The 24,471-nt window shown below is 41.2% G+C and overlaps 1 protein-coding gene across 2 annotated transcripts in view; it reads right to left on the bottom strand.

Moving 5' to 3' along the window:
• Positions 1-15,753: 15,753 nt before the first annotated feature.
• The window catches only part of abcb7 (ATP-binding cassette, sub-family B (MDR/TAP), member 7), a 23,365-nt gene continuing 14,647 nt past the window's right edge, over positions 15,754-24,471 (bottom strand). For both annotated transcript variants that reach the window (XM_040119264.1, XM_040119265.1), the window contains exons 10-16: positions 24,099-24,256; positions 22,173-22,336; positions 21,886-22,015; positions 21,259-21,430; positions 19,476-19,579; positions 18,671-18,778; positions 15,754-17,292 (exon numbers count right to left, since the gene is read on the bottom strand). In XM_040119264.1, the coding sequence (XP_039975198.1) occupies positions 17,074-17,292; positions 18,671-18,778; positions 19,476-19,579; positions 21,259-21,430; positions 21,886-22,015; positions 22,173-22,336; positions 24,099-24,256 (1,055 nt within the window). In that variant the 3' untranslated portion in view covers positions 15,754-17,073. The remainder of the gene's footprint in view (positions 17,293-18,670; positions 18,779-19,475; positions 19,580-21,258; positions 21,431-21,885; positions 22,016-22,172; positions 22,337-24,098; positions 24,257-24,471) is intronic.

Here is a 24,471-nt window from a genome sequence, read left to right as displayed (position 1 = left end):
GCAATAGCAGGAGTCGCAAAGCTGAGGAAAACCCAGAGCCAGCAGATATTCTTACTGTGGCGTGCTGGAGCTAGCACACACAGGGAAACAAGCAAGTATACACACAGCTGTACATCCTAGAAGTCAAAGAGCTACAGTACACACTTGATACACTCTTCTGCAATGCATCTGAAATGAGAAGTCCTAATTATTATTTCCATTGTGCCCCACTCCTGTGACAAGGACCACTAGCTGTGAATGATTATAATTATTACCCGTAGTAGAATAGCAGTCATGCTGTTGTATCATCTGCAACATCATCCAACGGATCAGGGTCAAATCCAACTTGAAATTCATGTATGCAATTCAATTCACATTCTCTGCGTTAAGATATTCAAAAACATTTCTCATTTGACTTCTGCTTAGATGTGTCACACATGGATTATGTTTTGCCTCTGGCGCGCTAAGGTAAATGGAAAGTAAAGCGTTATTCGTCAGCTGGCTGTATCAGACAGGAAGACTATTGCATCTGCCCAGCAGGCTTTTGTCATTCTGCTCTCTGCATCAGCTGCAACGTATGATAAAATAGCTATTCGATTCAATTATCACTAATGTTTGATTAGGGCACAAATGGCACAGTCTCCACAAACAGCAGCACAATTACAGTGAAATGAATTACAACAAATCTTAGACCGAACACTAGCAATAAATTTTAAACACTCAACTTGTACGCTTTGAAAAGATTTACAGCAAAATATAGCCTGTCTCTTATTTGTACATAAATTCACAACATCGTTTAGAGTAGCAAACAAGCCAGTCTTGAATGACTGGTAATTATGTACAGCAGCAAATAAAGCATGGTTCCTTTCTGAGGCACTGGTGGCTTGTTAAGTGGCGAACAGACAAAACAGCATTTAGAAAATGAAAGGTGCAGGGAAACATCCAGGGCACAGCGAGCTTCTCTCCTATTAGAAACAACACTGTCTGTCTCACGACTGTTTGTTTGTTCCAACTGGCTGTGCTGGGAGGACGCACCCTGAACCCCCGCCACCAATAGTAACTATGTCTCTCCCTTTTTTCTGTCCACTCTCTCTGTCTGTCCAACCCTTCCTCTAATCTTCCCACCATGTCCACCCCCCCCACCCCCCTCCTCTGCCGCTCCTCTGTTTTTTCCCTTCTCACAACCTACCCATTTTCACCCCACCCCCCACCCCATCCACCAAATCAAAGATAAAGCTAATGAAGGTGGCTTATTATATCAGCGTTCGGGACCCCGACAGTATACACGTCCAGCGTAACATGGATATGCAGCTCCTCCGGATCCAACATGAAGAATTAAAAAAAGAAAAAAAACATGTTCAAATTAGACAAGGGGCGATGAATCTATTAGTGTTATTATATAACAAAAACCAGTGCTGTTATTGCCACTGTGTGTGCCATAACAAAAGCAACAATACATGGGAGCACACTGTGTGAAACCAATTAAAATCCAGCCCCATCATATAGCTTCCTCCCTCCCGAGTCAAGTTGTGAATATGCCGCTTTCACACCATTCATGTCAGTGCACCTGTGCCCACTGCATTAAATCCCCACCTCTTTCGGCTCCTTCTCAAATTTCCCAGCATCACATCTCACTATCTGTTTCAAAAGTCCCACAAGTTGAAATACAAGGGGGCCCGGGAGAGTGCGAAGAGAACAGGGGAAATTTCACATTATCTATCCATCTGTAATATAAGGGTCTGATGTGGAAGCAGGAAATGAGCTATGAACGTCAAGCCCGCATGCTCTTGGTCCCAGTGGCCACCAGCCTACATATTGAGATCAAGTTGGCAACGTGGAAATTGGTTTAATAGACCCAAGTTTAATTGGACTTTTATTTGTTAACGGCAGAAATTCTGATGCATTACTTTAATTACCCTGGAAGAACTAATTCATGAACACGGTGCAAAAACGTGGCTGGACTTGGCATTCAAGTAGCATCCAACTGCTTTCGTCTCTCTCTTTTTTTTAAACCTCCTATCCTCAGCGTACTCTTGCTCCTTCCTTCCACCTGATTCTCTCTGATAGGACTTGTAAGGCATGCGATGGTTTAAACCCTCAGTGTACTTTAACCACTCGGCTGTCTTGATTGAATCCACAGAAAGCAGAGAGGAGAGCGCTGAGACCATTTTCTCCCCGAAAAACGCGGGGGCCCACCCAGATCCTATATGTGAGCATGTCCACGGTTGCCAGGCCGCTCAGAGTGCAGAGCAGCCCTCATCACTTTGGCTGCTGCTGGGGGAGGGAGGAGGGAGGGGAGAGAGAGAGAGAGAGAGAGAGAGAGCGAGGGGGGACGGCACAGCTCCCCTTGAAGAGCGCTGGTCCAAGACGACCACAGGCAGCCTCTGCTCACATCCATACTCAGCTTCAATCACACATCCACTGCTCTGTCAATGCCAACCAGCAGCCAATCGAGGGAGAGATCCTTAATGTCTTTCTGATTGGGCGTTTTTTAATTCATTACATGAATGCACTGTAACAGTTATGTCTCAGCGCCTCACGCCTCTTACTGACACATATTTTCTAAAACGGGGCATTCTTTAAAGTAGATTAGCACAGTTTGCCTGTCAGCTACAGATGTAATTTTTGCCTCTCTCAGCCACAGAGAGTGTGTGTGTGTGTGTGTGTGTGTGTGTGTGTGTGTGTGTGTGTGTGTGTGTGTGTGCGTGTGTGCGTGTGCGTGTGCGTGTGTGCGTGCGTGCAGCAGGCTGTGTTTGAGTATGTTTACATGTGTGCACATGAGTATGCCAGCAGCGTATGAGTACAAATGTGTGTGTCCTCCTGGAACAACTCTCGTCTGGGGGGCAGAGCAGACAGCAAAAGCTCAGCAGCGCCTCAGTCCCTCGGGACATGCTGCAGCTCTTTCCTCGCGGCCATGAAAAGCAATCAGAGCCCAGCCTTCTCCCCTGGACTTACCTCTGCCTTTAATTACAGACCTCAGCAGCAGCAGCGGCACAGAAAAGGACTGCCTCCGCCGGGCCAGAGCCGGCATGTCACAGCCCAAATGCGGAGCTGGGGTCGACGCAGCGGGCCTCTGGATACAGTAGCCTGACATAAACACAGTGTGCTTAAACATACCATCAGTCCTGATAGGCTCAGCATGTTTCTACATAGGCTAGGACAGAGCCAAGGTGCTCCCATACTGTAGCAATAGAATGTACAGAGAAAACTGCAGCGCTCCAGACACTAAACACAGCGGGGCTCTATATAGGCAAGAAAAGCCATCTCTGTGGGCTTAACAAGATGTTCTTTCCTGTATCCTTTTATTTTTAAATTCAGAAGATGTAGTACAAGCAATGTGGGAACACCAAATCACTAAAAAATAATCAATCATGCAAAATAAATGTTTGCGGTACAGCAGTATTGAATCCTGGTAGTTGCTCCTCATCTTTATTCTGCTTTAGAGTGATGAGAACATACAAGGTGTAAAATATTAATCCGAAGCATGGTGATTGATGGGGATCGGTTCATTCTGTATAATTGAGACTCTCTCCCGTTCGACAGATATGGTAGTAGAGGCCCAACACATGTGCCTAAGGCTGAAGCAGAGGAGAAGCCACAGTGCACACATGGGCAGGGGCAGATAAGAGACTATGTACACAAGCTGCTGGTTTTATTGCTGCAACATAACACTCAGATAGCATTTTAAACACATTTTCAGGAAACCTGCCAGCGCTGTCCTTGCTACTGTGGAACAGAGCCATGGCGTTGAAATGTGTCATTGGGCTCAATTTCTCACCCAATTTAAACTGAACGGGGAATGACACTTTAGCAAAAGCAATGAGACTGATCAGGGGGAGATGTGAATGGCAAATGCTGTAAAGACAATCCTCCATGGCGGGCTTGGTGGCACATCACAGAGTGGAGACACAGTTTGATATGATAACTCCTGTTAGTTTCTGCATCTGTGATCTTCAAACAAGGCCAGGCGACCAGAGCAAGACGGCCCTCTTCCCTCCACACGTCATGTAGCCTCGGGCCCAATGGCACACTGTGCCGTCACACATGATAATGACACCCACATCAACGTGTCAACTCAATTTGGCCCTCTTATAGGCTCTCTTAGACTCAATCAATGCATGGCCTTCCATCTGGTTTCCACTGCTGTCTTCACATTAGACAGGGAGAGGGCAGCGACAGGCATTATAACAGCTCACTGTAACTGCCCCCTGGACCTGTCAGTTTAACATTACGTGTTATTTTAAAGCAAATATTCCAACCAGTGCCCAGGTCATGCTGGAAAGTCAAAAGGCAACCTGTCAAATGGGCTACAAACGCTTCAAAACATAAATCCAAGCAAGGCATGTCTGGTCAATAACTGTGCGCTATGCAGATCATTAATTATGGCAATAAATTCACCAAGTTCTTATCTGAAAATCCCATCTCGAGAGCCATTCCAATAAACATCAGCCAGGCAAATTTCTAGCTCGTTAAAATTTAATCCAATTAAAATCCTATTTCAAACAAAGTTAACAACTAATTCTAACACCTCCACAAAACCACAGCACAGAGGCAGTCATTATGGGCAGCGGTTCACGGGCTGGCAGTGTGGCTGACTGGGACACCCAGTAAACATCTGTCATGAGGCATCCTTAAAGGGGAGCACAGACACAGTACGCTACTGATCTAGTGACCCCACAGTGCAGGCATTCACACATGCCTCGGTGCACCTGTGCCTGCCCTGCTACCGTGATGTTTAGGCCAATTCTAAGAATTTGTGCTTATGAAGCGTTTATGAATCATTTATTCGCCATATCACAGTGTGGAGGGGCCTAGCTGTAAGAGGATGTGTTATCCCATTGGGTTTCAATAGCCCATTCATGAATCATTCATTAGTTTGGACTATAGATTATTCCCCTCTATTCATTCCTTATCCATTTCGGGGCAGCACTGCTCGGGATGCATAACGTTGATTCAAAATGACGTCCACAGGCCACTGTTTGTCTTCAAAACATGCAAACAGTGCAAGGTAGCTGGCTTCAATACGAACGACCACACGTGGCATCTGTATTTGTGTTGCATTTCTGCGCCTAAAGCGAATAGGTCAGAGCCTGTGCTTTGAATAAGTGGGGGTATTTTTCGCAGGGAATGGGTAATCGATGGAGCAGAGACGAATGAATGTAGGCTACGACAGCTGTCCCAAGGAGGCAGGGCTGCTACTACACCGCATGCTTGGTGTGTTCTCCCTTTGAATAAAATGTCCGATCAGATCAAATCAGGGAAAGCAGGGATATAAATCAGAGCGTGTATAAATCAAGCTGTCATGTGCATACCTAATAGAGCTCGCTCCCTATTCAAATACAGACGGCACGCTGAATAGCAGCATAATAACGTTTCCACTGCCTACCTCCACGGCGTATGCGCCCAAACTGCGTTTTTTTTCCCCCGTCGCAATGGGATCCTTCTCAGCTGCTCTGGGCAGGATCAGAGATGCGTCTTTCCCCCGAAATGCAAGCACTTTCCCTGCATGTTCCCCCCACCCACCCTCCCCGCCACTACCAGCAGCAGCAGCAGCAGCAGCAGCGGCGGCGGCGGCGGCAACAGCAGCAGTAGCAGCAGCAGCAGCAGCAGCAGCAGCCCGGGCCTCCAGTAATAGCAGGTGGACGCGCCTCTCAATGATGGAGACAGCGCGACTCTCCTCTCCCCCGCCGCTCCATTTTCAATTACGGAAGAATTCGTATTCCAGGAAACGCGCTACAGGAGCAGCCAGCATGTCCTAATATCGCCGCCTTTTCGCAGGACAAACAGGGGCCGTCGCCTCTCAAACTCCCGATCCGCGGCGCCCCCTCGCCTGTTCTCTACCTTTTACGAGATGCTTGATGTTGCCATTGTCACGGCGTATTTTTCTCTCCCTCTTTCTTTTTTTTCTTTCTTTCTGTTTTTTTTTCTTTTTTTTTTCTTTTTTTTCTTTTTTTTTTTTTTTTTTTTGCAGCTGGACCTCTCCCCCTCCTTGCGGCGCGCAGTCTCGTAGGCGCGTACTTTCCCTGCTCCCCCCCTCCGATTCTTCTCGGTCCGACCTATGAGCGCGCACAGCCAGCCCCGACGCAGGGCCACGCACTGCTTTGACGGACGCGCTGAGCAAATCAGGTAGCCCACTCCAAATAGGACTGTATCATAACAGGGCAACTGCAATGACATGAATAATGAATAGGCTACTCATGTATGCCTATGCTGGATGATAGGCCCACTCATAACACTTACCGGACTTGGAAGCAATATTTGGATAGACTTGAGGGTCTCTCTCTTTCTCTCTCTCTCTCTCTCTCTCTCTCTCGACATGAATCGGATCTGCAAACTGTAAAAACGGAGAGATCAATGGCAAATCGCTGAATAACCGATTGAATGAAAAAGTTAAATTTGTATCAAAGAGACAGCGACTTCGTGGTCAGCTGATCTTGTCACATGTCTGAAGTTACAATGCACAGTTATGTCATATGAGACCTCACAGTGTTTCACCCCAGACTGAATTGCTGTAAACATTATAGTCAATGGAGGGCAGGGCTGTACACACAAGCGGGGAAAAAAGAAAAGAAAAAAAAACAGTGCTTCCATTTCATAGATGTACAGCACATGGTATAATTCTTTACTGATTAATCTGCTGATTATTCCCACGACTAATCATATAATGTCACAAAATAGTGATAGATGCCTTGTATAATTTCCCAGCTCCCATGGTGACAAATGCAAATTGCTTCTGTGATCTGACCAACAGTTCAAAACTCAAAGATATACAGTTCACTATCATATATGACAAAGAAAAGCATCAAATCCTCACAAAGGAGAAGTTGGAACCAGCAAATGTTAAGACTGAAATGATTCATTAGTTACCCGTACAGTTACTGATTCATTTTCTGTCATTTGTTTAATTGTTCCAGCTCTAGAAGTTGAATATAGAGTCTAAAACAATTAGTTAATCGATTAGTTGACAGAATGTTAATAATAAGTAATTTAGTTAATAGAGTGATGGCTTATCCATAAAAAAATGATTAATATTTGCTGGTTTCAGCTCCTAAAATGTAGTGTTTTTCTCTGTTTTCATCGTACATTGAATATCTTTGGGTTTTGGACTGCTGGTCTGACAAAACAAGACATTTGAAGACGTTCCCTAGGGCTCTGAGAACTTGTGACTGACATTTTTTTTTAAATCTCTTCTCTGATAGTTTACAGACAAAACCCTAGACCATAAGGTATTAGTGAGGGCTGCAATTAACTCTTATTTTCATAATTGACTAATCTGACTATTATTTCTTCAATGAATCATTTACTCTTCTAAAAGTGTCAGAAAGTAGAAAGCTAAGGTTGACGTTATATTTAAACAGCTTGTGTTTTTTCTGGCCAGCAGTCTAATGGTAATTACTTCCTCATCATAAAGGTCCAATACTGAAAATCTTAATATTTTAGAAACTGAAATCAGTCCCTCTTTTTTTGTTTTTGGCATTTTTTTTCTTTAAAAAATTGACTTAAATGACTCATCAGTCAATGTCATTGTTGCACATATTTTCTTTGTGGATCGACTTATCGATTGATCCGCTTATTGTTTTTCTTATTGTTACTTATTCCTTTTTTTTTCAACCGCAGTCACCATTACACAGGTTTTTAGGGAAGTGACAAATTGGCTCACAGCTTCTCTTGAGCACTGCAAGTAGAAAACAAAACTCAAAGCTGACAAGAGCAGAATATTTTCATGCTGGTATAATTACTGAGTTTCTTCATGTCTTTCCTGTAAACAGAGGTAATCACTACTGCAGAATAAACGTAATGTGAGATAATTAGCTCAGCTATAAAATGTAGTACTGAAGCTTAAATGTTGCATACAAATACAATGAACATGTGTGTTGAAAAGTTTGAGTTAAGAGTTGAAAAGGGTTGCTTACCTGTCAAGATGGCAGCAATTCAGGATTGATCTAATACAAAGCATTGATCACCAAAGGTAATGCCATTACCAGAAAGGGGGTCATAATATTTCTTGTAGGAAATGTTATACCACGTTTCATATCATCTAACTCAATACATCAACTGTAAACCTATGGGAAAAATAACATCTCTGTCTTTATGTCATGAATGTGACATAATATACTATTTTAAAGATATTAGCATCCTCATGAATGAATGACACACACACTCTCTTTAAAATGAAACTAAATTAAAGATATTTGAATGTAAGAAACACAGCACAAAAGAATGGCTTAAATATGGTGCTGTAAAAGAAAATATAACCTTGATTTAAAACCTAAGATTTAAACTACTATTTTTCATTTACCATATTAATTTTACTTTTTCATCCAGGTAGTGCAAAAATAATTCCAGAGCTTTTTTTTTTTAAACTGCTTTTACACAAAATAACAAAAAAAACTGTTTATGCAAGATCAACAACCTGTGATTTCTCCTCAAGCCTAGTGTGTATATTCTTTACAAAGTCTCAAAAACATAACACACAAACTCATAGTTAAAAGAACTGTATAATAAATTCACAGAATATTTGAAAAAAAGCATACTATAGTGTAAATTAGGGGGGGGGGGGGGGGGGTGTTATGAAGTGATCACAAAGAAAGAATGATTGCAATTCTGTATTTCAGAGAAACAGTTTCACTAACAAGCTCTCTTAATTCAACACCCGGACAGCTGGAAGTTTTACAGGTCCACATTCTTTTTACACAGATGTGGAGTGACTTCATCGTACTGTCCGTGTGTCTGGGTTTTAATACTGCAAATTCGGAGATACTTCTACTTGGATTTCCAGGATTATGTTGTGAGTCATTTACATGTTGTTCTTCTTTCATTGTTACATTGTAAAACAGGAACTGTTGTGTCATATTGCTGACAAGGTAAATAATATATTGAATGTACTTGTTTTACAGTATAGAAAATATTGATTTACTTTTGTTCAAATGTTTCATGATTTTAAGTCCTGTCTCAATAACTAAATAAAGTTTAAAACAAGGGCTCACTGCAGATAACTGGGTCAGTTTATGCTACCTGACCAAAAACTCTACCGGGCATTTGTTATTCGGTCAGTTTGGTTGATTTAGGTACTTTCTTTAGTCAGAGTTTCAGTCAAATGCTTTAGATGCAGTAGGACTTCTGAAAAATATTCTGTCATGAAAGATGTTTGTGACCAATTGTGACAAAGGTATGTCAAGGCTGAACATGAAGTTCAGCAAAATTGTTAAATGTCGAGGTAAGGATATGTACTGGAAAATATGACAAGCCAGTATAGAATAGACTGACAGATCTAGCACAACAATAAAATGTTTTACAATATACTAACATAGGTTTTCCAGGCTGAGCAGCTGAAAAGTTAGTCTGAATAAAACGTGATAAATGGGCACGTTCTCCGTAACACAGTTTAAAGTTTAAATAAACCTAATCTACAGGAGGTAAATCTGGCATTCAAGCCCATGTAAAATTAAAGGCGGTGAGGGTTGAGAGCAGAATGTTAATGCTGAAATTTCAGCCTGTGACACTCACCAGGTCTGACAGTCGGTGTGAAATCTCCAATAAGATTATGACAGTTGTAACCTGCATGCATCCGTCTTTGTATTAGCATCACTGTGCCTGACCAAACAGTCTAACAATGGGCCATTTGGTCTGATTTGTCAGCCCTGTATGAGATGCGGTGAGCTTGATTCAAACAGCAGTCCTGAAATGTACACGCAGGTTCACACTTATTCATGTGAACCAATCTAAAAGTCTTAAAGACACCACTGAATGACAGGGCATGACCGGCACAAGCCCACGAATCCTCCTCAACGGTGCCTCACCCTCAGGCATTTGATCCAGTTTCAAAGTTTTACGAGCTACAAATACAGAGCTAGAGTTCTGGGATTTTTTGCAGCGCCATACACACCTGGCGCACCTAGCTTTTAGAAAGTTTTATGATAATTTGGTTTCAAAAGAGTCTTAAAAATGCATGACCAGTTATAATGAGCTGCTAGGACAGCATATTTCTCTCAACTGATTAGCATTAATAAAAATTATCTACAGTTTCTGTTTGACACTGTTGCTAAACTTACACGGAATACCCCTTCCAGTGGCTGTTCGTTCAATGCTGATGATTTTCTGAATTTCTTCACAAATCGGATTGACTCAATTAGAGATAAAATCACTGATCAACACTCCTCTCAGAATGATAGCTATGAACTCGCCAATACTTTAATGAATGCAGGCACTGTGACTCAGATCAACTGCACTCTTTCACAGTTTGAAATAATTTCCCCTGAGGCCTTTACCAGCCTGGTAACTGCTTCCAAACCTACAACCTGCATATTAGACCCTACTGTATACCGTCTAATCATTTTAAGCAACTGTTTCCTGTTTTCTGTTTTCCTGTTTTCTCCTATTCTTCTAACTGCCATTATAAAAGTGCTACTTAAAAAACCTAAAATTGATCTGCAAATTCTGAATAATTATAGACCAATTTCCATTCCTCCTTTTACACAATCTATATAATTACACATACAGTATTTATATATCTAGATATATACTGTGTGTATATATATCTATATATATGGATATATGTACATATAAAGTATATATATATATTTCCTGGATTGGGGAGGAAAGGCGTCCGGTGTAAAAACCTATGCCGATCAAACATGCCGATGGTGACCCCTAACGGGAGCAGCTGAAATACAGCAACAACTATATATATATGTATCTATTGTATATATACTGTATATACATCATCAGCCACAACACCGGTGTATGTCGAAATTACCTGAAAAGGGGTGTCGCTGATTAGCCTACTGCCCATTATCAAACAACAGTCTTACTGATAATTTTCAATGTGGCTTTCAGTCCTGTCATACTACTGAAACTGCTTTGACCAGAGTAGTCGGTTATCCCCTAATTACTGTTGATTCTGACTAACGTCATTGTTGCTGCATCTTGACTTGAGTGGAGAAGAATATTGGTTTCATTCATAATTATCAAACAAAACTCAACATGTGACTTACAACAATACAATCTCTGAATTTTCTGAAGTCAGTTTGGTGTAACCCAGGGATCGGTCCTTGGCGCTATGCTTTTTTCTATTTACATGCTTGCCCTTGTTGACATCACTTGCAAATAAGGTCTTAGTTTTCATTGCTACACTGATGATACACAGCTATATGTACCTGTAAAGCCAAATTACTTCTCCCAACTCCTAAATTTAGAGGCCTATCAGAAATTAAAAGAAATGGCTGGGTATGAACATTCTGTTGGAATTGTTAGTTGTTAGACCAGCCAAATATATATATTATTTGAGAATTTGAGTGTTAACATTGATGGCTGTATTATTTCTGAGCGTTTGAGCAACAAAAACCTTTAAGTGATTTTTGTCAAGGCTATTAATGAGACAGCATTTTTTCATCTTCATAATACTGCTAAAAGCCAACCTATTCTATCATAGCGTGATGCTGAAGCCATAATCCATTCATTTGTATCTTCCAGACTTGATTATTAAAATGCCCTTTCCTGTGGTCATCCTAGTTGTGCTACTAGAAGCTAGAGCTGATTTTAAGTTTCTTCTTTTAACTTAGAATGCCTTGCATGGACTTGCAACACCTTACTTATCTGAGCTAGTTATACCATTTTCACTGGCCTGCCCTCTTTGCTCTCTCGATCCTGGTCTCCTGGTCATTCCTTCAGTTAAAAATCAGTCAGCCTACGGAGCATTTGCCTGCTGTGCCCCTCACCTCTGGACTGGCCTTCCAGTACATGTTAAAGAAATACGTTCAGTTGAAATCTTTAAATCAAGACTTAAAACCCACCCTTATTCACTTCATTACAACCTACTCTAGAATTTAGAACTTAGTTGGCTCCATCGCCTTTCCAAACATCCCTTTAACAGTGATGTTTTCAATATGGTTTTATTTTTATTTTTATTAATTATTTTCTCAAAACTTCTTCTAACCTTGATGTTTTTATGTACATATTAAACATTTGTAGCCTCGATCTTCCAGGCTCTGCTCAAAGGTTGCATCATCTGCAGCACACAGCATATGTGCAGAGACGGTAATACCAACTATGTCTGTGTTTATTGACTTTAAAAGGATCAGCTGTGTGTGTCTAAGTGCACGCATGTGTGAATATTCATTCTCATTTTGACCAGGAGCATAGATATAGTATACAGGGATTACGCACATAAATTTACACTCCCACACAAAACGGTGGAAATAACTACATCTTCTCTGAGGCATTGATGCATATTTATCAAGGCATAGACGCCCTTGGCCACATACTAGTTCCATTGTAGTGGGATGGGAGCTGAGTGTCTGGTGCAGAGGGATCACCCTGAGTCCCAGCTTACTCTGCATGTTATCTTGATGAGAAAGAGCGCGGTGGACTTCAGCAACAGGCCACGGAATGGCAAGCGGGGATTTGACGTGTGTGGCTGAACCCATCTTATCACCTGTGCACTCAGAAGAGTTTTCACTGGACCAGAAATGTATCTCTTGTTTGGAGGTTCTACATATTAAATCGATCTCTGAATCACTGTGCAGGATAATACGAAATAGCCACGTAAAGACTGAAAGAGTGGGTGCAGCAAGAAGACATCATCCTATCTTCACATCAGTAGAATGTTCTGTGAAAATCTCTCCTTCAGTGGAAGGTTGTGGTTTGCATCAGGGGCTGAATCTCCTGCTGCGGTCCATATTAAGGATGTTATTAGAGGCTTTTGTGTGCCTATCTTCCTTTGCACCTGCAGAATGCTGCATTGTAAACAAGGAGATGGCCTCCTCATTACCTCGTGAAGACATGCAGACAAACAGCTCACAGCAGCGCTAATCACATGCACACCATACAGAACAATTAAGGGTCAATGAACAACAGATTTTGTGATTCAGTTTTTTAAACATAAATAGCCACAAAGCAAACACCCTCCCTGTGTAGGTCCATCTCGGATTGCTCAGTAACTTCAGCACTTGAGAGTGTTATGTCCTTGACCATATCAAACACACACGCACAAAGCTTTGCCTCAGCAAAGAAGAGGAAAAGCAAAAAACTCTGCTCTGTGTAATATCTAAGCCTCTCTCACAGAACCTGAGCAGATCATAGTGAATTATGTTCACTGAATAATTAGCAAATAACCTGTAGCAGCTGAACATTGTTGTAAGTTGCTAATGAATAGTCTCATAATCTTTTGCTAGGTAAGATTAGAAGAACGCCATTAACATCAACTCATCTGCCTGGACATCTGACGCATGAAAGGAGACCCATCCAACCAGTAATCATCCAGTTGGTTTCCTTTTAAGCAGGGCCCTATCAAAGTCTACTTTCATCTATAATGTGTGACTTCCTCAGGAGGTGGTGGAGGCTTCACTATGCAGCGCAGCAGGGCTTGGTCTGTCACGTTATGTGAATGTTTTTGTTATTGTCGGCTGCAATTATAATCCTGCCGAAAGGCCTCACAGAGAGTCTCGTCTAATGTATCCGGTCCCAGAGGAGGATCCAGAGAGCTGCAAGCGTTCTTTAGGCAGATCAACTGTCATTCTGTCCAGCAGACAATGAACACAATGAGTGTGAGGATCACTATTGTGCTCATGGATTTAACGCTTCAGCTTCTATGACAAATCATACCCACTTGTGTCCAGTGGAAGAAAGATCAATAATCTGTTAACTATGAAATCTAAAAAGGTCTATTTGAGTGCTCTCCTGGGATACACGGAATTCTACCTAATTTTCCTTTGATCATTAATCAAGAGATACACATTTAGATATCAATTATGATTAATTTGATGCATTGAAAAAGTACCGAAAATTGCCTGAATGATTTCTAAATGTACAAGATAGTATAAACTTCTCAAATATAATACAAAATCTTCAATCACAGTATATGTAATTTTATATTGCTTTAGCAATATACATTGTATCGTGATATAATCAAATTTCTAGAGATTATATTCAGACACCTCATGGATAAAATAAGGAGATGGGAACGTCTGTTTTTGGTTAATCCAATGATTTAAATACACGAAAAGTAAGATGCTCAATTTTTGTGCCAGAATCCTGTAAATATTGCCAGTATTTCCCACAGACTTCTGTGAGCAGTGAGCGAGACAAGCAAAGAGCGATTTTTGGCTGAACCGCAACAGCGGGGCAAACCCAAAAAACGCAAATGTCTATGGCTGACTTACTGAGTGCTGGGGTCACACCATTGGTCAGCCAGCCAAGTGCTGGAGTTTCCCCATTGACCGTTGCTCTTTCAAAATGTATTGCGGTGAACAATTTCTATTTCCTCATCAGGGGGGCGTTTACAGGCAGTGTTGCCAATTTGGAAACTTCTTCACTAGATTTACAGACCTTTCACACGCCTTTAGCAACTTGTCTTCAGAAAAGCAACCAAACCTGACCCTTTGGATGACCTGATGTACTTTCCGTAGAAGACAGCATTGCCTCGCGAGTGCAAGGTAAGGGTTTCCCTCCGCAGGCACACCTCTCTATGCATCTCATTCAATTCACCGCACGGCAGCTTGCACGCGTGAATGAGCTCCTAACTCTCTCTCTGAGTGATCATTTTACAAGTAAATATAGCTGAAATCACAGCACATCTGTTGTCTTTAACCTATTTGTTTGGAGATTTTGTCAGACGACGTTGCGGTTATAAAAATCAGGATTTTACCAGTGCAGAGCAGCAGCTTGGAAATGGCTTGGAAGTGACTGCTGGTTAACAAGTAGTCTTAATGGGAAGCGTTGCAGTCACTTTTCATACTTGTTCCAATGTCTGAAAACAGAATCAGAAAAACATGTAAATGAGAACAGCTCTATTGGGAATTCAGCTGTATTAAAATACTGTATATGTGAGGACAGAGATTAGGAGAGAAGCAAAAAGATAAAGGACGGTCCAGCCATAGACTAGGTTTTGCCATAGTCTTGTTACCCTCTCAGATTTTTTGATTTGAATATTTTTAGAGGCCTGAAGAAGTAAAATCATGTGGTATTTAAAGGAATTGTTTGAGATTTTGGGGAAATACACAAAAAAAAACATCAACATCAATGATGACCCCTTTTTAAAAGCCTTCATATCTCAGAAACTAAAAAAGATACGAGTCAAAAATTTTGCACATTAGTGGTTGGGCACAATGATATTATTTACATAATGAATGAACCAAATCCAAGATGGTCAGTCAGGAACATGTTCTAAAATCTGTTGATTTTACATGGAACTACCCTTTTGTAGGATTTCACACGGATCATGAAAATATGAAATATATTAAGTTTATTTGTTGAGCTTTAGAGGTGCTGGTAGGTAGATTCTGTTACCTTTGGAAAGAGCCAGGCTAGCTGTTTCCAGTCTTTATGCTAGGCTAAGCTAACCAGCTACTGGCTGTAGCTTTATATTTAACACACAGACTTGAGAGTGGTATCAAGTGGCATGTAACTCTCAGTTTGAAAGTAAATAAGCACATTACCCAAAATGTCCAACTTTTTACCAATTTTACCTCTCCAGACTTCTGAAAGTATTGAAATTAAACACACTGAGAAGGTAAAAACTGTGCAGCTACCTGTAGCCTTTTGAGACTGGTATCAATCTTCTAATCTAACTCTCAGCAAGAAAGCTCCAAAAACGCCAAACTATTCATTTAACAAATAAATAGCAAAGATAAATGTCATGCCTATTAGTAGCCTGAAATGTTTCTTTCTTTCTAGCTTGTTAATCATCTTCTGACCCCTTAGATTGGGCCTGACCCTCAGGCTGGGAACTACCAGTCTAAAACAAACACGGTAAATGAAGATATAGCTACCTTGGTATCAATTGTATAACAACTTTTTTATTGTCTTACACCACATATGGTCATATCACCCAAATCTGATCAGAACAACAGCATCTGGAAACCTTGTTATTTAGAGAAAAAGCCAACATTTATTAATCCGTCTGCAATGTACTCACACATTCCAAATAATACTATGCCAGGCTTTATATCGTGTGTATAGTACAAGACAACCAACTAATAATTTTTCATTGATAGATACAATATCATAGCAAGGTTCCTAACAAAATGTGCATATCATAGCCAAAAAGCCCTCAGAAAATGAGGACACGCATGTACTGTCAGTTTTTAAATATTTACATTTACATGTAACCTTCAGGAGGAAGTCTTTGTATTCTGATCATACAATCCAACAGGCTGTCTTAGCATTGTGAAAACCTAAACACAACTTTTCATTAGTAGAGGCCCGTCAAAAACAACACTAAATGATATGACTGTGAAATGTTCCCAGAGGAGGCTTTCAAGTTGTTGCTTTTTAAAATGGCTCCATTTGTGGTGAAAACCATTCATGATTTATTAGTTACCTCTTTTCATTCTGAGGGTGTTATATTTACATGAATGTGACTCTTACATACTGCTGATTCACTGGAGAGCTGTTATGCATGAGACCAAACATCCATATTATGTCTTAATTTGTCGAGAAATTTGAAATCAGAACAATGTCATGGGCACTGTGCATTATGACTGAATCCCACTGAAGTATCAGCTTTATGAAATAGTGTTATTCAAATGAACCCAATACTGCAGAACAATCTTTGTAATTCTGCATTCTAAATTTGATCACCTAGTTGCAGAATAATGTACACATCCTTAATATAAAAAGGCAAACTATAGGTTCAATCTATTTGGAAAATAATTTAAAGATGTAATCAATACAAATTTTCTGTCAACATCAAGGCAAATGTAAGTCATTATGTGTGCTCTCATCAGTTTCCAGTGCAATGGAAGATGTCAATAAACCTGATGTCAAAAATGAGGAGGAGGGGGGCAACCATGTTGACTAACAGATGTCTTACACACACGTATGTGATATACAAGGTTTCTTACGCTTGGCTTCAGCTGAGGCAACTGGCACAGAAGCTCTATCTCTGGACACCAGCCAGTGCTAAACACACTTGCTCCCTGTTCTGCTCCTCCTCCTTCACTTTGGCGAGCAGTGGCCTTTATTCACATGAGGAGGGGGAGGGACAGTCACATGGGTGGAGGCTTGGCTGGAGTTGGAGTGGGTAGTGGGGATGTACCCCCCCCCCTTCCTCCACTCTCTGTGAGGGATGAAGAGACATGGAGGTGTCAGCTTCTCTCAACAGGAGCAGTTCCCACAGCCCTTCACACTGTTTAGGATCTCCTCCTGCAATTTTCTCCTCTCCTCCTCCTTCTGGGACAGCCGCTCAGGTGGGGGCTCGGGCGAGCTCTTGCTGCTGTTCAGGACTCTGCTGTTCTGGGTGTTCCACAGGTCTGCGTACAAGCTGCCTGGGGTGTTCAGGAGGGTGTGGTGGTTGCCACGCTCTGCCACTTTACCCTGGCAGAGAAAAGGAGGAGAATCAAGGAAAAAAAGGAAAAGTGAATTAGCACAAAAATGGCAAAACAGAGTTAAAATGAAGGGGCCATGCACATAGAGTCCTATAGTTAGCATTTCTTCCAGCCCAGACAACACTGACCCCCCCCCCAAAAGGATCCCTGCCGCCTCCCCAACAACTGTTGCATTCCCTTCACAAAAACATGGCCTCGCAGACACACACGCGCATCCACACGCAACAAACACACATCCCTCCCACACGGTTGGGCACAATTGAACGCACCCCCTTCCCCCACCTCCCATGAGCATGCAGAGGTGTTGGCATCATCTTTAGTGCACCCAAGACAGGCACGTGACTGCCTCCGCTCGTTATTTTAATGAGCGCCCCAGGCAGTCCTCTGCTGGTGACACTAGCAAACGCCATGGCGACATCACACGCAAACATGCCTCCTCACCACGACCCTCTGATCCCTGCCATCTGACTCTGGAAACATAGAACACAGGCTCACTCGCCGCAGTTCAAAGAAACCTCATCTCATTTTATCCTATCTGACTCGAACACTGGTGGAAAATGTCACTTCACCTGTGTTACCTTTCATATTAATTCTTAATTTCCAGATGATAACTGACTTCACTCCGTCTCTTTTTGTGCTTTACTGTGTCGTGAAGCCCAACCCTTTACATGCTGCAGCATTTTTCTCTTCACTTGGAGATTTCTCTAATGCACAATACAGCGACAATGCACCAAAAAGATTCATGGTTTCCACATTTTAAGAAAATCCTGTCCTCGTCTCCATGGCACCTCCAGCCTGATATTAACACATCTGTCCAAAAACTGTATAGATGGACCATTTATATGGCGATCTTCACTGAAAGAAATGTCTCAATAAGGCCTCATCAGTGTCTGGGAACCTGGCCCATACATTATTAGTCACCGAGACAAACAAGACACGCCATTTGACCAAAACAGCCAGTCGAGTCTGACTGCTTTAATGAGCCCTTATGGAGAAAATAATACATTGACTTGTACTAACAGTATCTTGTTGCTGAAATTAATGGGAAAAGCTAAACAAAGCACGTTTTAATCATGTACGTTGAAGAAAGGTAACAGAAAATAAAAGAGGGACAAAAACAGAGGCCACTTTGTAAATTCCTGTTGCTGGCAAATACAGTGCGCTGAAGGTCACACAGAGTGCAGGTCATCATCTTTCCCCTCAATGCAAAATCATCTAATTGGATTGGCAATTAACACAGTGCATGTTTATACTTGGAAACTCTAAACCGTCATATAATTTGCTTTTATGAAACTGACATTACAACTGAAAATGTTAATCAGGGAAGGCGTGAGATCAAGTAAAAAAATAAGTGGATGTGCTCTTACTTCATTGAGCACTATAATCTCATCTGCGTCTACAATTGTGGTAAGCCTGTGAGCGATGAACACTGATGTCCTGTCCTTCACCATCTCCTTCATCGAACTCAGGATGTTCTGGAAGCACACAAAGACAAATAAAATGATCACTGTGTTAACAAGAGTATCCCTGACTCCAAAGAAAAATACTTCCCCAGGTTGGCAGTAATGCTTGTCTGCAAAAATAACACAGAAAAAAAAGTGAATGAATGACAGGAAACATATGAAATGTACTCCTTAACTTTGATTTGAAGAAGCAGCTAAGTCAACACAATGTTGCTCAGCGACATCCACCCTCATATGCTTTTTTTTCCCCAGTGTTTACATATGATAATTTAAAAAACACCTTCATGATGAGAAGCCGCAGAGAAGCTCAATTAACAACCACATCTACTGCCCCACTCTTTTTCTTGAAGTTCAGAGAGGACATGCTGAACTTTCTCATTAAATGTAACATTTACAAAGACTGCGGAATTTAAGCTGAGCTGGAGATTAAATGGGAGAAAGCAGTGGCAGGTGGCAAAGGAGAACATGGGGGTAGGTGGTGTAGAGAGGGGGGTGTATGTCACAGCAGGCATGTGACGCAGGAGTGAGCTGAATTATTGTGTACCTACACAGCAGGTGACTGAGTGGGTGTTTGTTCTGCTAAAATGTGTATGCAGACACGGTGAGGTGTCAACCTGTATGTGCAGCAGAGAATGGGCATTTGTGGGTATGTTATGTATGCATGCCTGTGTCTGTCAGTGTGTATATGTTCATGCGCTGTCAGGCCCACCTCCTCTGTTATAGAGTCGAGGGAGGATGTTGCTTCGTCATACAGGAGGACAGGTGGATTCTTTAGTATTGCGCGGGCGATGGCAACACGTTGCTTCTCCCCTCCTGAAACAACACAACGGACGTCATCAATAAAAGCAAACCAGGCGGACGACAAAGGTTTTGAAATACAGTATGTGAAGATACAGCAGATCTCTCTCAGGCCCTTTTCCTCAAATAATTACCTCAAACGGAGGGCCCACACTCCAACAATACCAATGTTACAGGCTTCAGACTGGTAGAACAGACTTTAATTTAATTGTGAAGAAAAATCAGCAGGACGCAAAGATATCTCCCACTGTGTCTGACTCGGCCTTTATTACATATGAGCTGTGAGTGGCCTCTTGAAAGCAAGCGGCGTTCAGCAGATATAAATATTGCTGGCAGTGGAGAAAAGCAATGAAGGAAGTTGGGAGCCTCACAGCCCAGACTGCCCCCCTCCCTGAACACCCCCTCGTCTCACAAACTCACTGGCAGCTGCCATCTACAGCAGCAGTGAAATTAATGAGAAGTTAGTCATGTCTTTATTTTGTGCGTTCACTCACTCAGTCACTGCGCATAAAGAAATCTGTGCTGCCAGTAATTGTGTCTTGAATGTTGAGTGAAAGTGCTCACACACTGTGGGTTTCTGTGGGTTAAATGAGTTGCAGAGTGATGCTAGGAGCCAAATACTACACTCAGGATAACTATAACTGTAAGGCAACGTGCCAAGTTCATACACTTCATAGAAGAAAATGATAAAATAATGAAGGTGCTGCTCGAGATTAGCCCCAACTCCCATAATGACTTAATGTCATAAAAGGATGTCAAATTTAATTACTGAATGAATTTTAATTGTTATCTACTTTTAGAAGAAAACCGCTCATAATCACAGTGTTAAATACTATTTTAAATGCCATATTCATGCCGAAAGTCTATCGTAATTTAGAACTATGCAAACTTAAAATCTTTCATGTTAGCATTTTGCAGTCTCTCAGTTTATTATGCTGATGTTTCAGTCACATCCATCCTGTAAACTACCATTCCCAATATCCTGGGCAGCAGATGGAGGATACCTCTATAGAAATTACCAAGGGTGTGAAGTCTGCCTTCAGATGTTTAGCTGTGCAAAACTGACGTAATCAAACATTTTATACATAATACCTCATGATCGATAATTATGTAAGGATATTCTGGGTTGGACTATTTCTGCTTTGGATAATGAGTGGGTAACTAAAAAAGGTAATTCATTTAATAAAAGTTTAACAACTAAAACAGTTTTTCAAATTCAGAAATTTTTTTTATCAAGCAACCTGAGAGACCAGAAAAACAAATTAATCAGCACCTATTGTGATAAAGGATTAATCATTAATGGAAAATTCACTGGTGGTAGCTTTTAAAAAAATGTTAATTTTTGCTGGTTTTTGCTTTTATGATATTAAATTGTTTGATTTTGGACTGAGAAAATAATCAGCAGATCAATCTATAATGAAAATTATAACCAATAATCACAATTTCCAGACCATGTCTAGTTTCATATCACAAAAAAACAACATTACTCTATCAATATATTTCCCAGCTCTTCCTGAATTTCTATGTTGGAATTAAACTATTAACAGCCAGTTATTGAGAGAATGGCGTTTTTTTTTTCGCTTTTTTTTCCCAGTTTATTATACTATCCGGGGAAAAACAAAAAACACACAGCTCTTTCGCTTGGTTGTGCAGAGAGACCATATTTAAACAGTAGTCGTAATGGTGCAGCAAACCTGACAGCTTGAGGCCCCGTTCCCCAACCTGGGTGTCATAGCCATGGGGCATCCTGAGGATAGCATCATGGATGCCTGCTAGACGTGCCACTTGGTACACCTCCTCTGGTGTAGCGTTGATGTTCCCGTACTGCAGGTTGTAGAAGATGGTGTTGTGGAATAGAACAGCATCCTGAAAACAACACAGTTAGATGAAAAAAATGAGGCTTCAGAGAATGTTTTTATTGCAGCAGAGACAGAAACAGAGGACTGCAGATATTAAGACAAGGGTAGGAGGGAGAAAGAGAAAGAACGCAAATGACAAAAATACTGTTCATGTACCATCTGTTCAGATCAGCCTCTGAGCTCACTGCAGTGAAAACCTAACTGAATTCAGCTTACTTCTAATGCTGTTGTTAACTATGAATGTTACACTGTTCTATGCTGCCCCCTTGTTGTATACAATTATGAATAATAACTCACCAATATACTACACTTACTATTCACAAGACACATGTACATTTCATTTGTGGTGAAAAAGCTCGAAATACAGAAAAGCAATCTATGTGGTGCTGATAAAATTATTTTTTATTGTTTATTTTTTTAAAATTTTGTTTTATCATTTTATTGCATTGGTGTGTCTCAGACCTGAGGTACGACGCCCAAAGCCTTCCTCAGGCTGTCAAGGCTGACATCTCGGATATTCTGCCCCGCTACATAGATGTTCCCCCGCTGGGGCTCATAGAAGCGGAACAGCAGCCGCACAATGGTGCTCTTCCTGCAACCAGACGTGGAACCAATCGTCAGCATCATTCTGTCTGCGAGTTATACCCCCACAGTCTACTGATGATATGACCAACTACACACACAAATTAGATGACACACTCCTGGCTTAAGGTTTGACAGTAAGTGTATTTCTATGAAAGTTGACCTACCCTGACCCGCTGCCACCGACTATGGCCACCTTCTTCCCAGCAGGCACGTCGAAGGACACTCCATTTAAGACTTTCTGGCCCTCAAGGTATTCAAAATACACATCCTCGAAGCGGATGGTGGCCTCCTGTGGTGTAATAGCTAATAGCGGGGCGAGATCCCTCTCCTAGAGCAAACAGTCAGAGGGTTGAGACAGTCAAAACGGAAACAGAGGGGATGGATACAGGAGAGCCACTGGCAGAGAAGGCCCAGCATGATGCAACATTACTCCAACACCTTGTAAAGAGGGATAATGCTGGCGCCCAGAGCCCACACTGACTGCATAAAGCAGACACATTCACACCAAATTTAAGAGGTCGTTTCAAGGGACCAACTGAACCTTCACACACTGCCCTTCACGGTGACTGAAGGATCAATAGGCGTGAAAACTTTCGGTTAATACTGAGTCAAGCCATAGTGCTGAGATGCAGCCAAGGTCAGCAGTGAATAAAGCACGTCCTTGCCCTAAGAGTAAAAGCCTGGCCTGCTCCGTTTCTATCCTTCCTAATAGCAACATAATCATCCACTATCCCCCTCAGTCAATTAATACAAATAACTCACAGTCCATTAGTATAAACAGATGATAATTTCACATCCCCCACATGGACAGAAGTCAAAATATTTTATTTTTTAATTTGTGGAGCAGTTTCCAGTGAGGGGGAGTTTTAAATTATTTTACATCTACATAACAGACCAATATGTTCTACAACAAAAACAAAAAAAAGCATTCAGACAGTAATGGCCTGCTGGGCAGCGCCATGCCATCACAATGGAGAGGAGTATTACTGATGAGTGAAAAATAACTGGACAGATTCATTTCTCCTACTGTAATTACAGGCTGGAGATGTGAATGGCATTCATATTGTTAGGCAGCGGGCGCATTTGCACTTAAGTGTGTTCTTCTGACGCAAGATGGGCTGTCGTGTTAAAAAAAACAAAAATAAATGCAATGGAAACAACACAAAACCACAAAATTATCTGATGGCTATTACACTGAAGAAACACCAGGCCTACATGTTTGAAATCTAAACTGTTTTGGCAGTTTTTAATGATTGAGTTCAAGAAGAGGAGCTAGTTTTATATATTCAATATGACTTGGAATTTCAATTTGAGTTTATAGATAGATGGTTTAACACAAACAACACCATGTAGTGCCACAATTCAATATAAAAGGCAATAGATGTTACGAGAGCTGAAATGATTGTTAAAATAATGGATTAGCCCGTTAACATATTATTAATACATATTAACCTCACTGAAATTCAAGACAAAAAAAACAAACAAACAAAAAACAAACAAACAAAAAAACAAACAACACACTACATAATCAGTGTGACTTAAGAGCACACCAATTTAAATAGCTACTGATCAAAAGTGGTTGATAACTGCTCTGAATAAATCACCAAAAATTTGCCAATCACATCTCTGCTGCAATTTGCAATATCCTGATGCAGATCACACTAATGCAGCAAGTAATGTCATGCCCTACAAGTGGCACTAGATGAGAAAGCCCCTGAGTCACATCAAGCACCTAATTACTTGGTTTGACTGCAAACCTATCATTTTTTACAGCACATGTGGACAGGTGAGCCATGTCATGCAGCCAGAAGAATAACTCAGTCCAATGTTAAAATCTTTTAGCACTTGTGCAATTAAACACTATGTGCTGCTGTTAGAGAAGAAGTCTGGATTAAAGGCTTTATCGAGTTCTGGAGTTCATCCTTGCTTTCAATTTTTATATTGAACTCTATAATCACTTTTTATTGTGTACAAGTTCCTCTCCACTGTTCCATTTTGTTAGAAGAAGAAAAAAAAAAAAAGAACACATAAAAACACTGTACGATTCACTGCTACAATGTGGAGAGGAGCTTGTCAGGCCGAGAAGTTACCTTGATCCTGGTATCGACGCTGAGCAGCATGAAAAGAGTGTTCATGTCTATCAGGGCCTGCCTGGTCTCTCTGTACACTGTACCCAGGAAGTTGAGAGGGAGAGAGAGCTGGAACAGCAGGCCGTTCACCATCACCAGGTCTCCGACGGTCATTGTACCTACACAACAGCAACAGAACAACTTACAGAGATGCACATAATCTAGCTCTACTGTATCATGTATGTATTTTTCGACACAAGATCTAAAAAATTACTTTCAATCAATTTCTTCTTTCAAGTTATGAAAGCAGACAAAGCATGTTACAGTATGAATTTATCTCCATCGCTTGTGATTTCATTTTCTGCATCAAGGCTATTTCATTTCCTATTCATGC

This window comes from Xiphias gladius, chromosome 23, assembly GCF_016859285.1.
Source record: "Xiphias gladius isolate SHS-SW01 ecotype Sanya breed wild chromosome 23, ASM1685928v1, whole genome shotgun sequence".
NCBI lineage: Eukaryota > Metazoa > Chordata > Actinopteri > Istiophoriformes > Xiphiidae > Xiphias > Xiphias gladius.
Note: the sequence above shows the minus strand (reverse complement) of the source record. Positions and strands in the feature narration are given on the sequence as shown.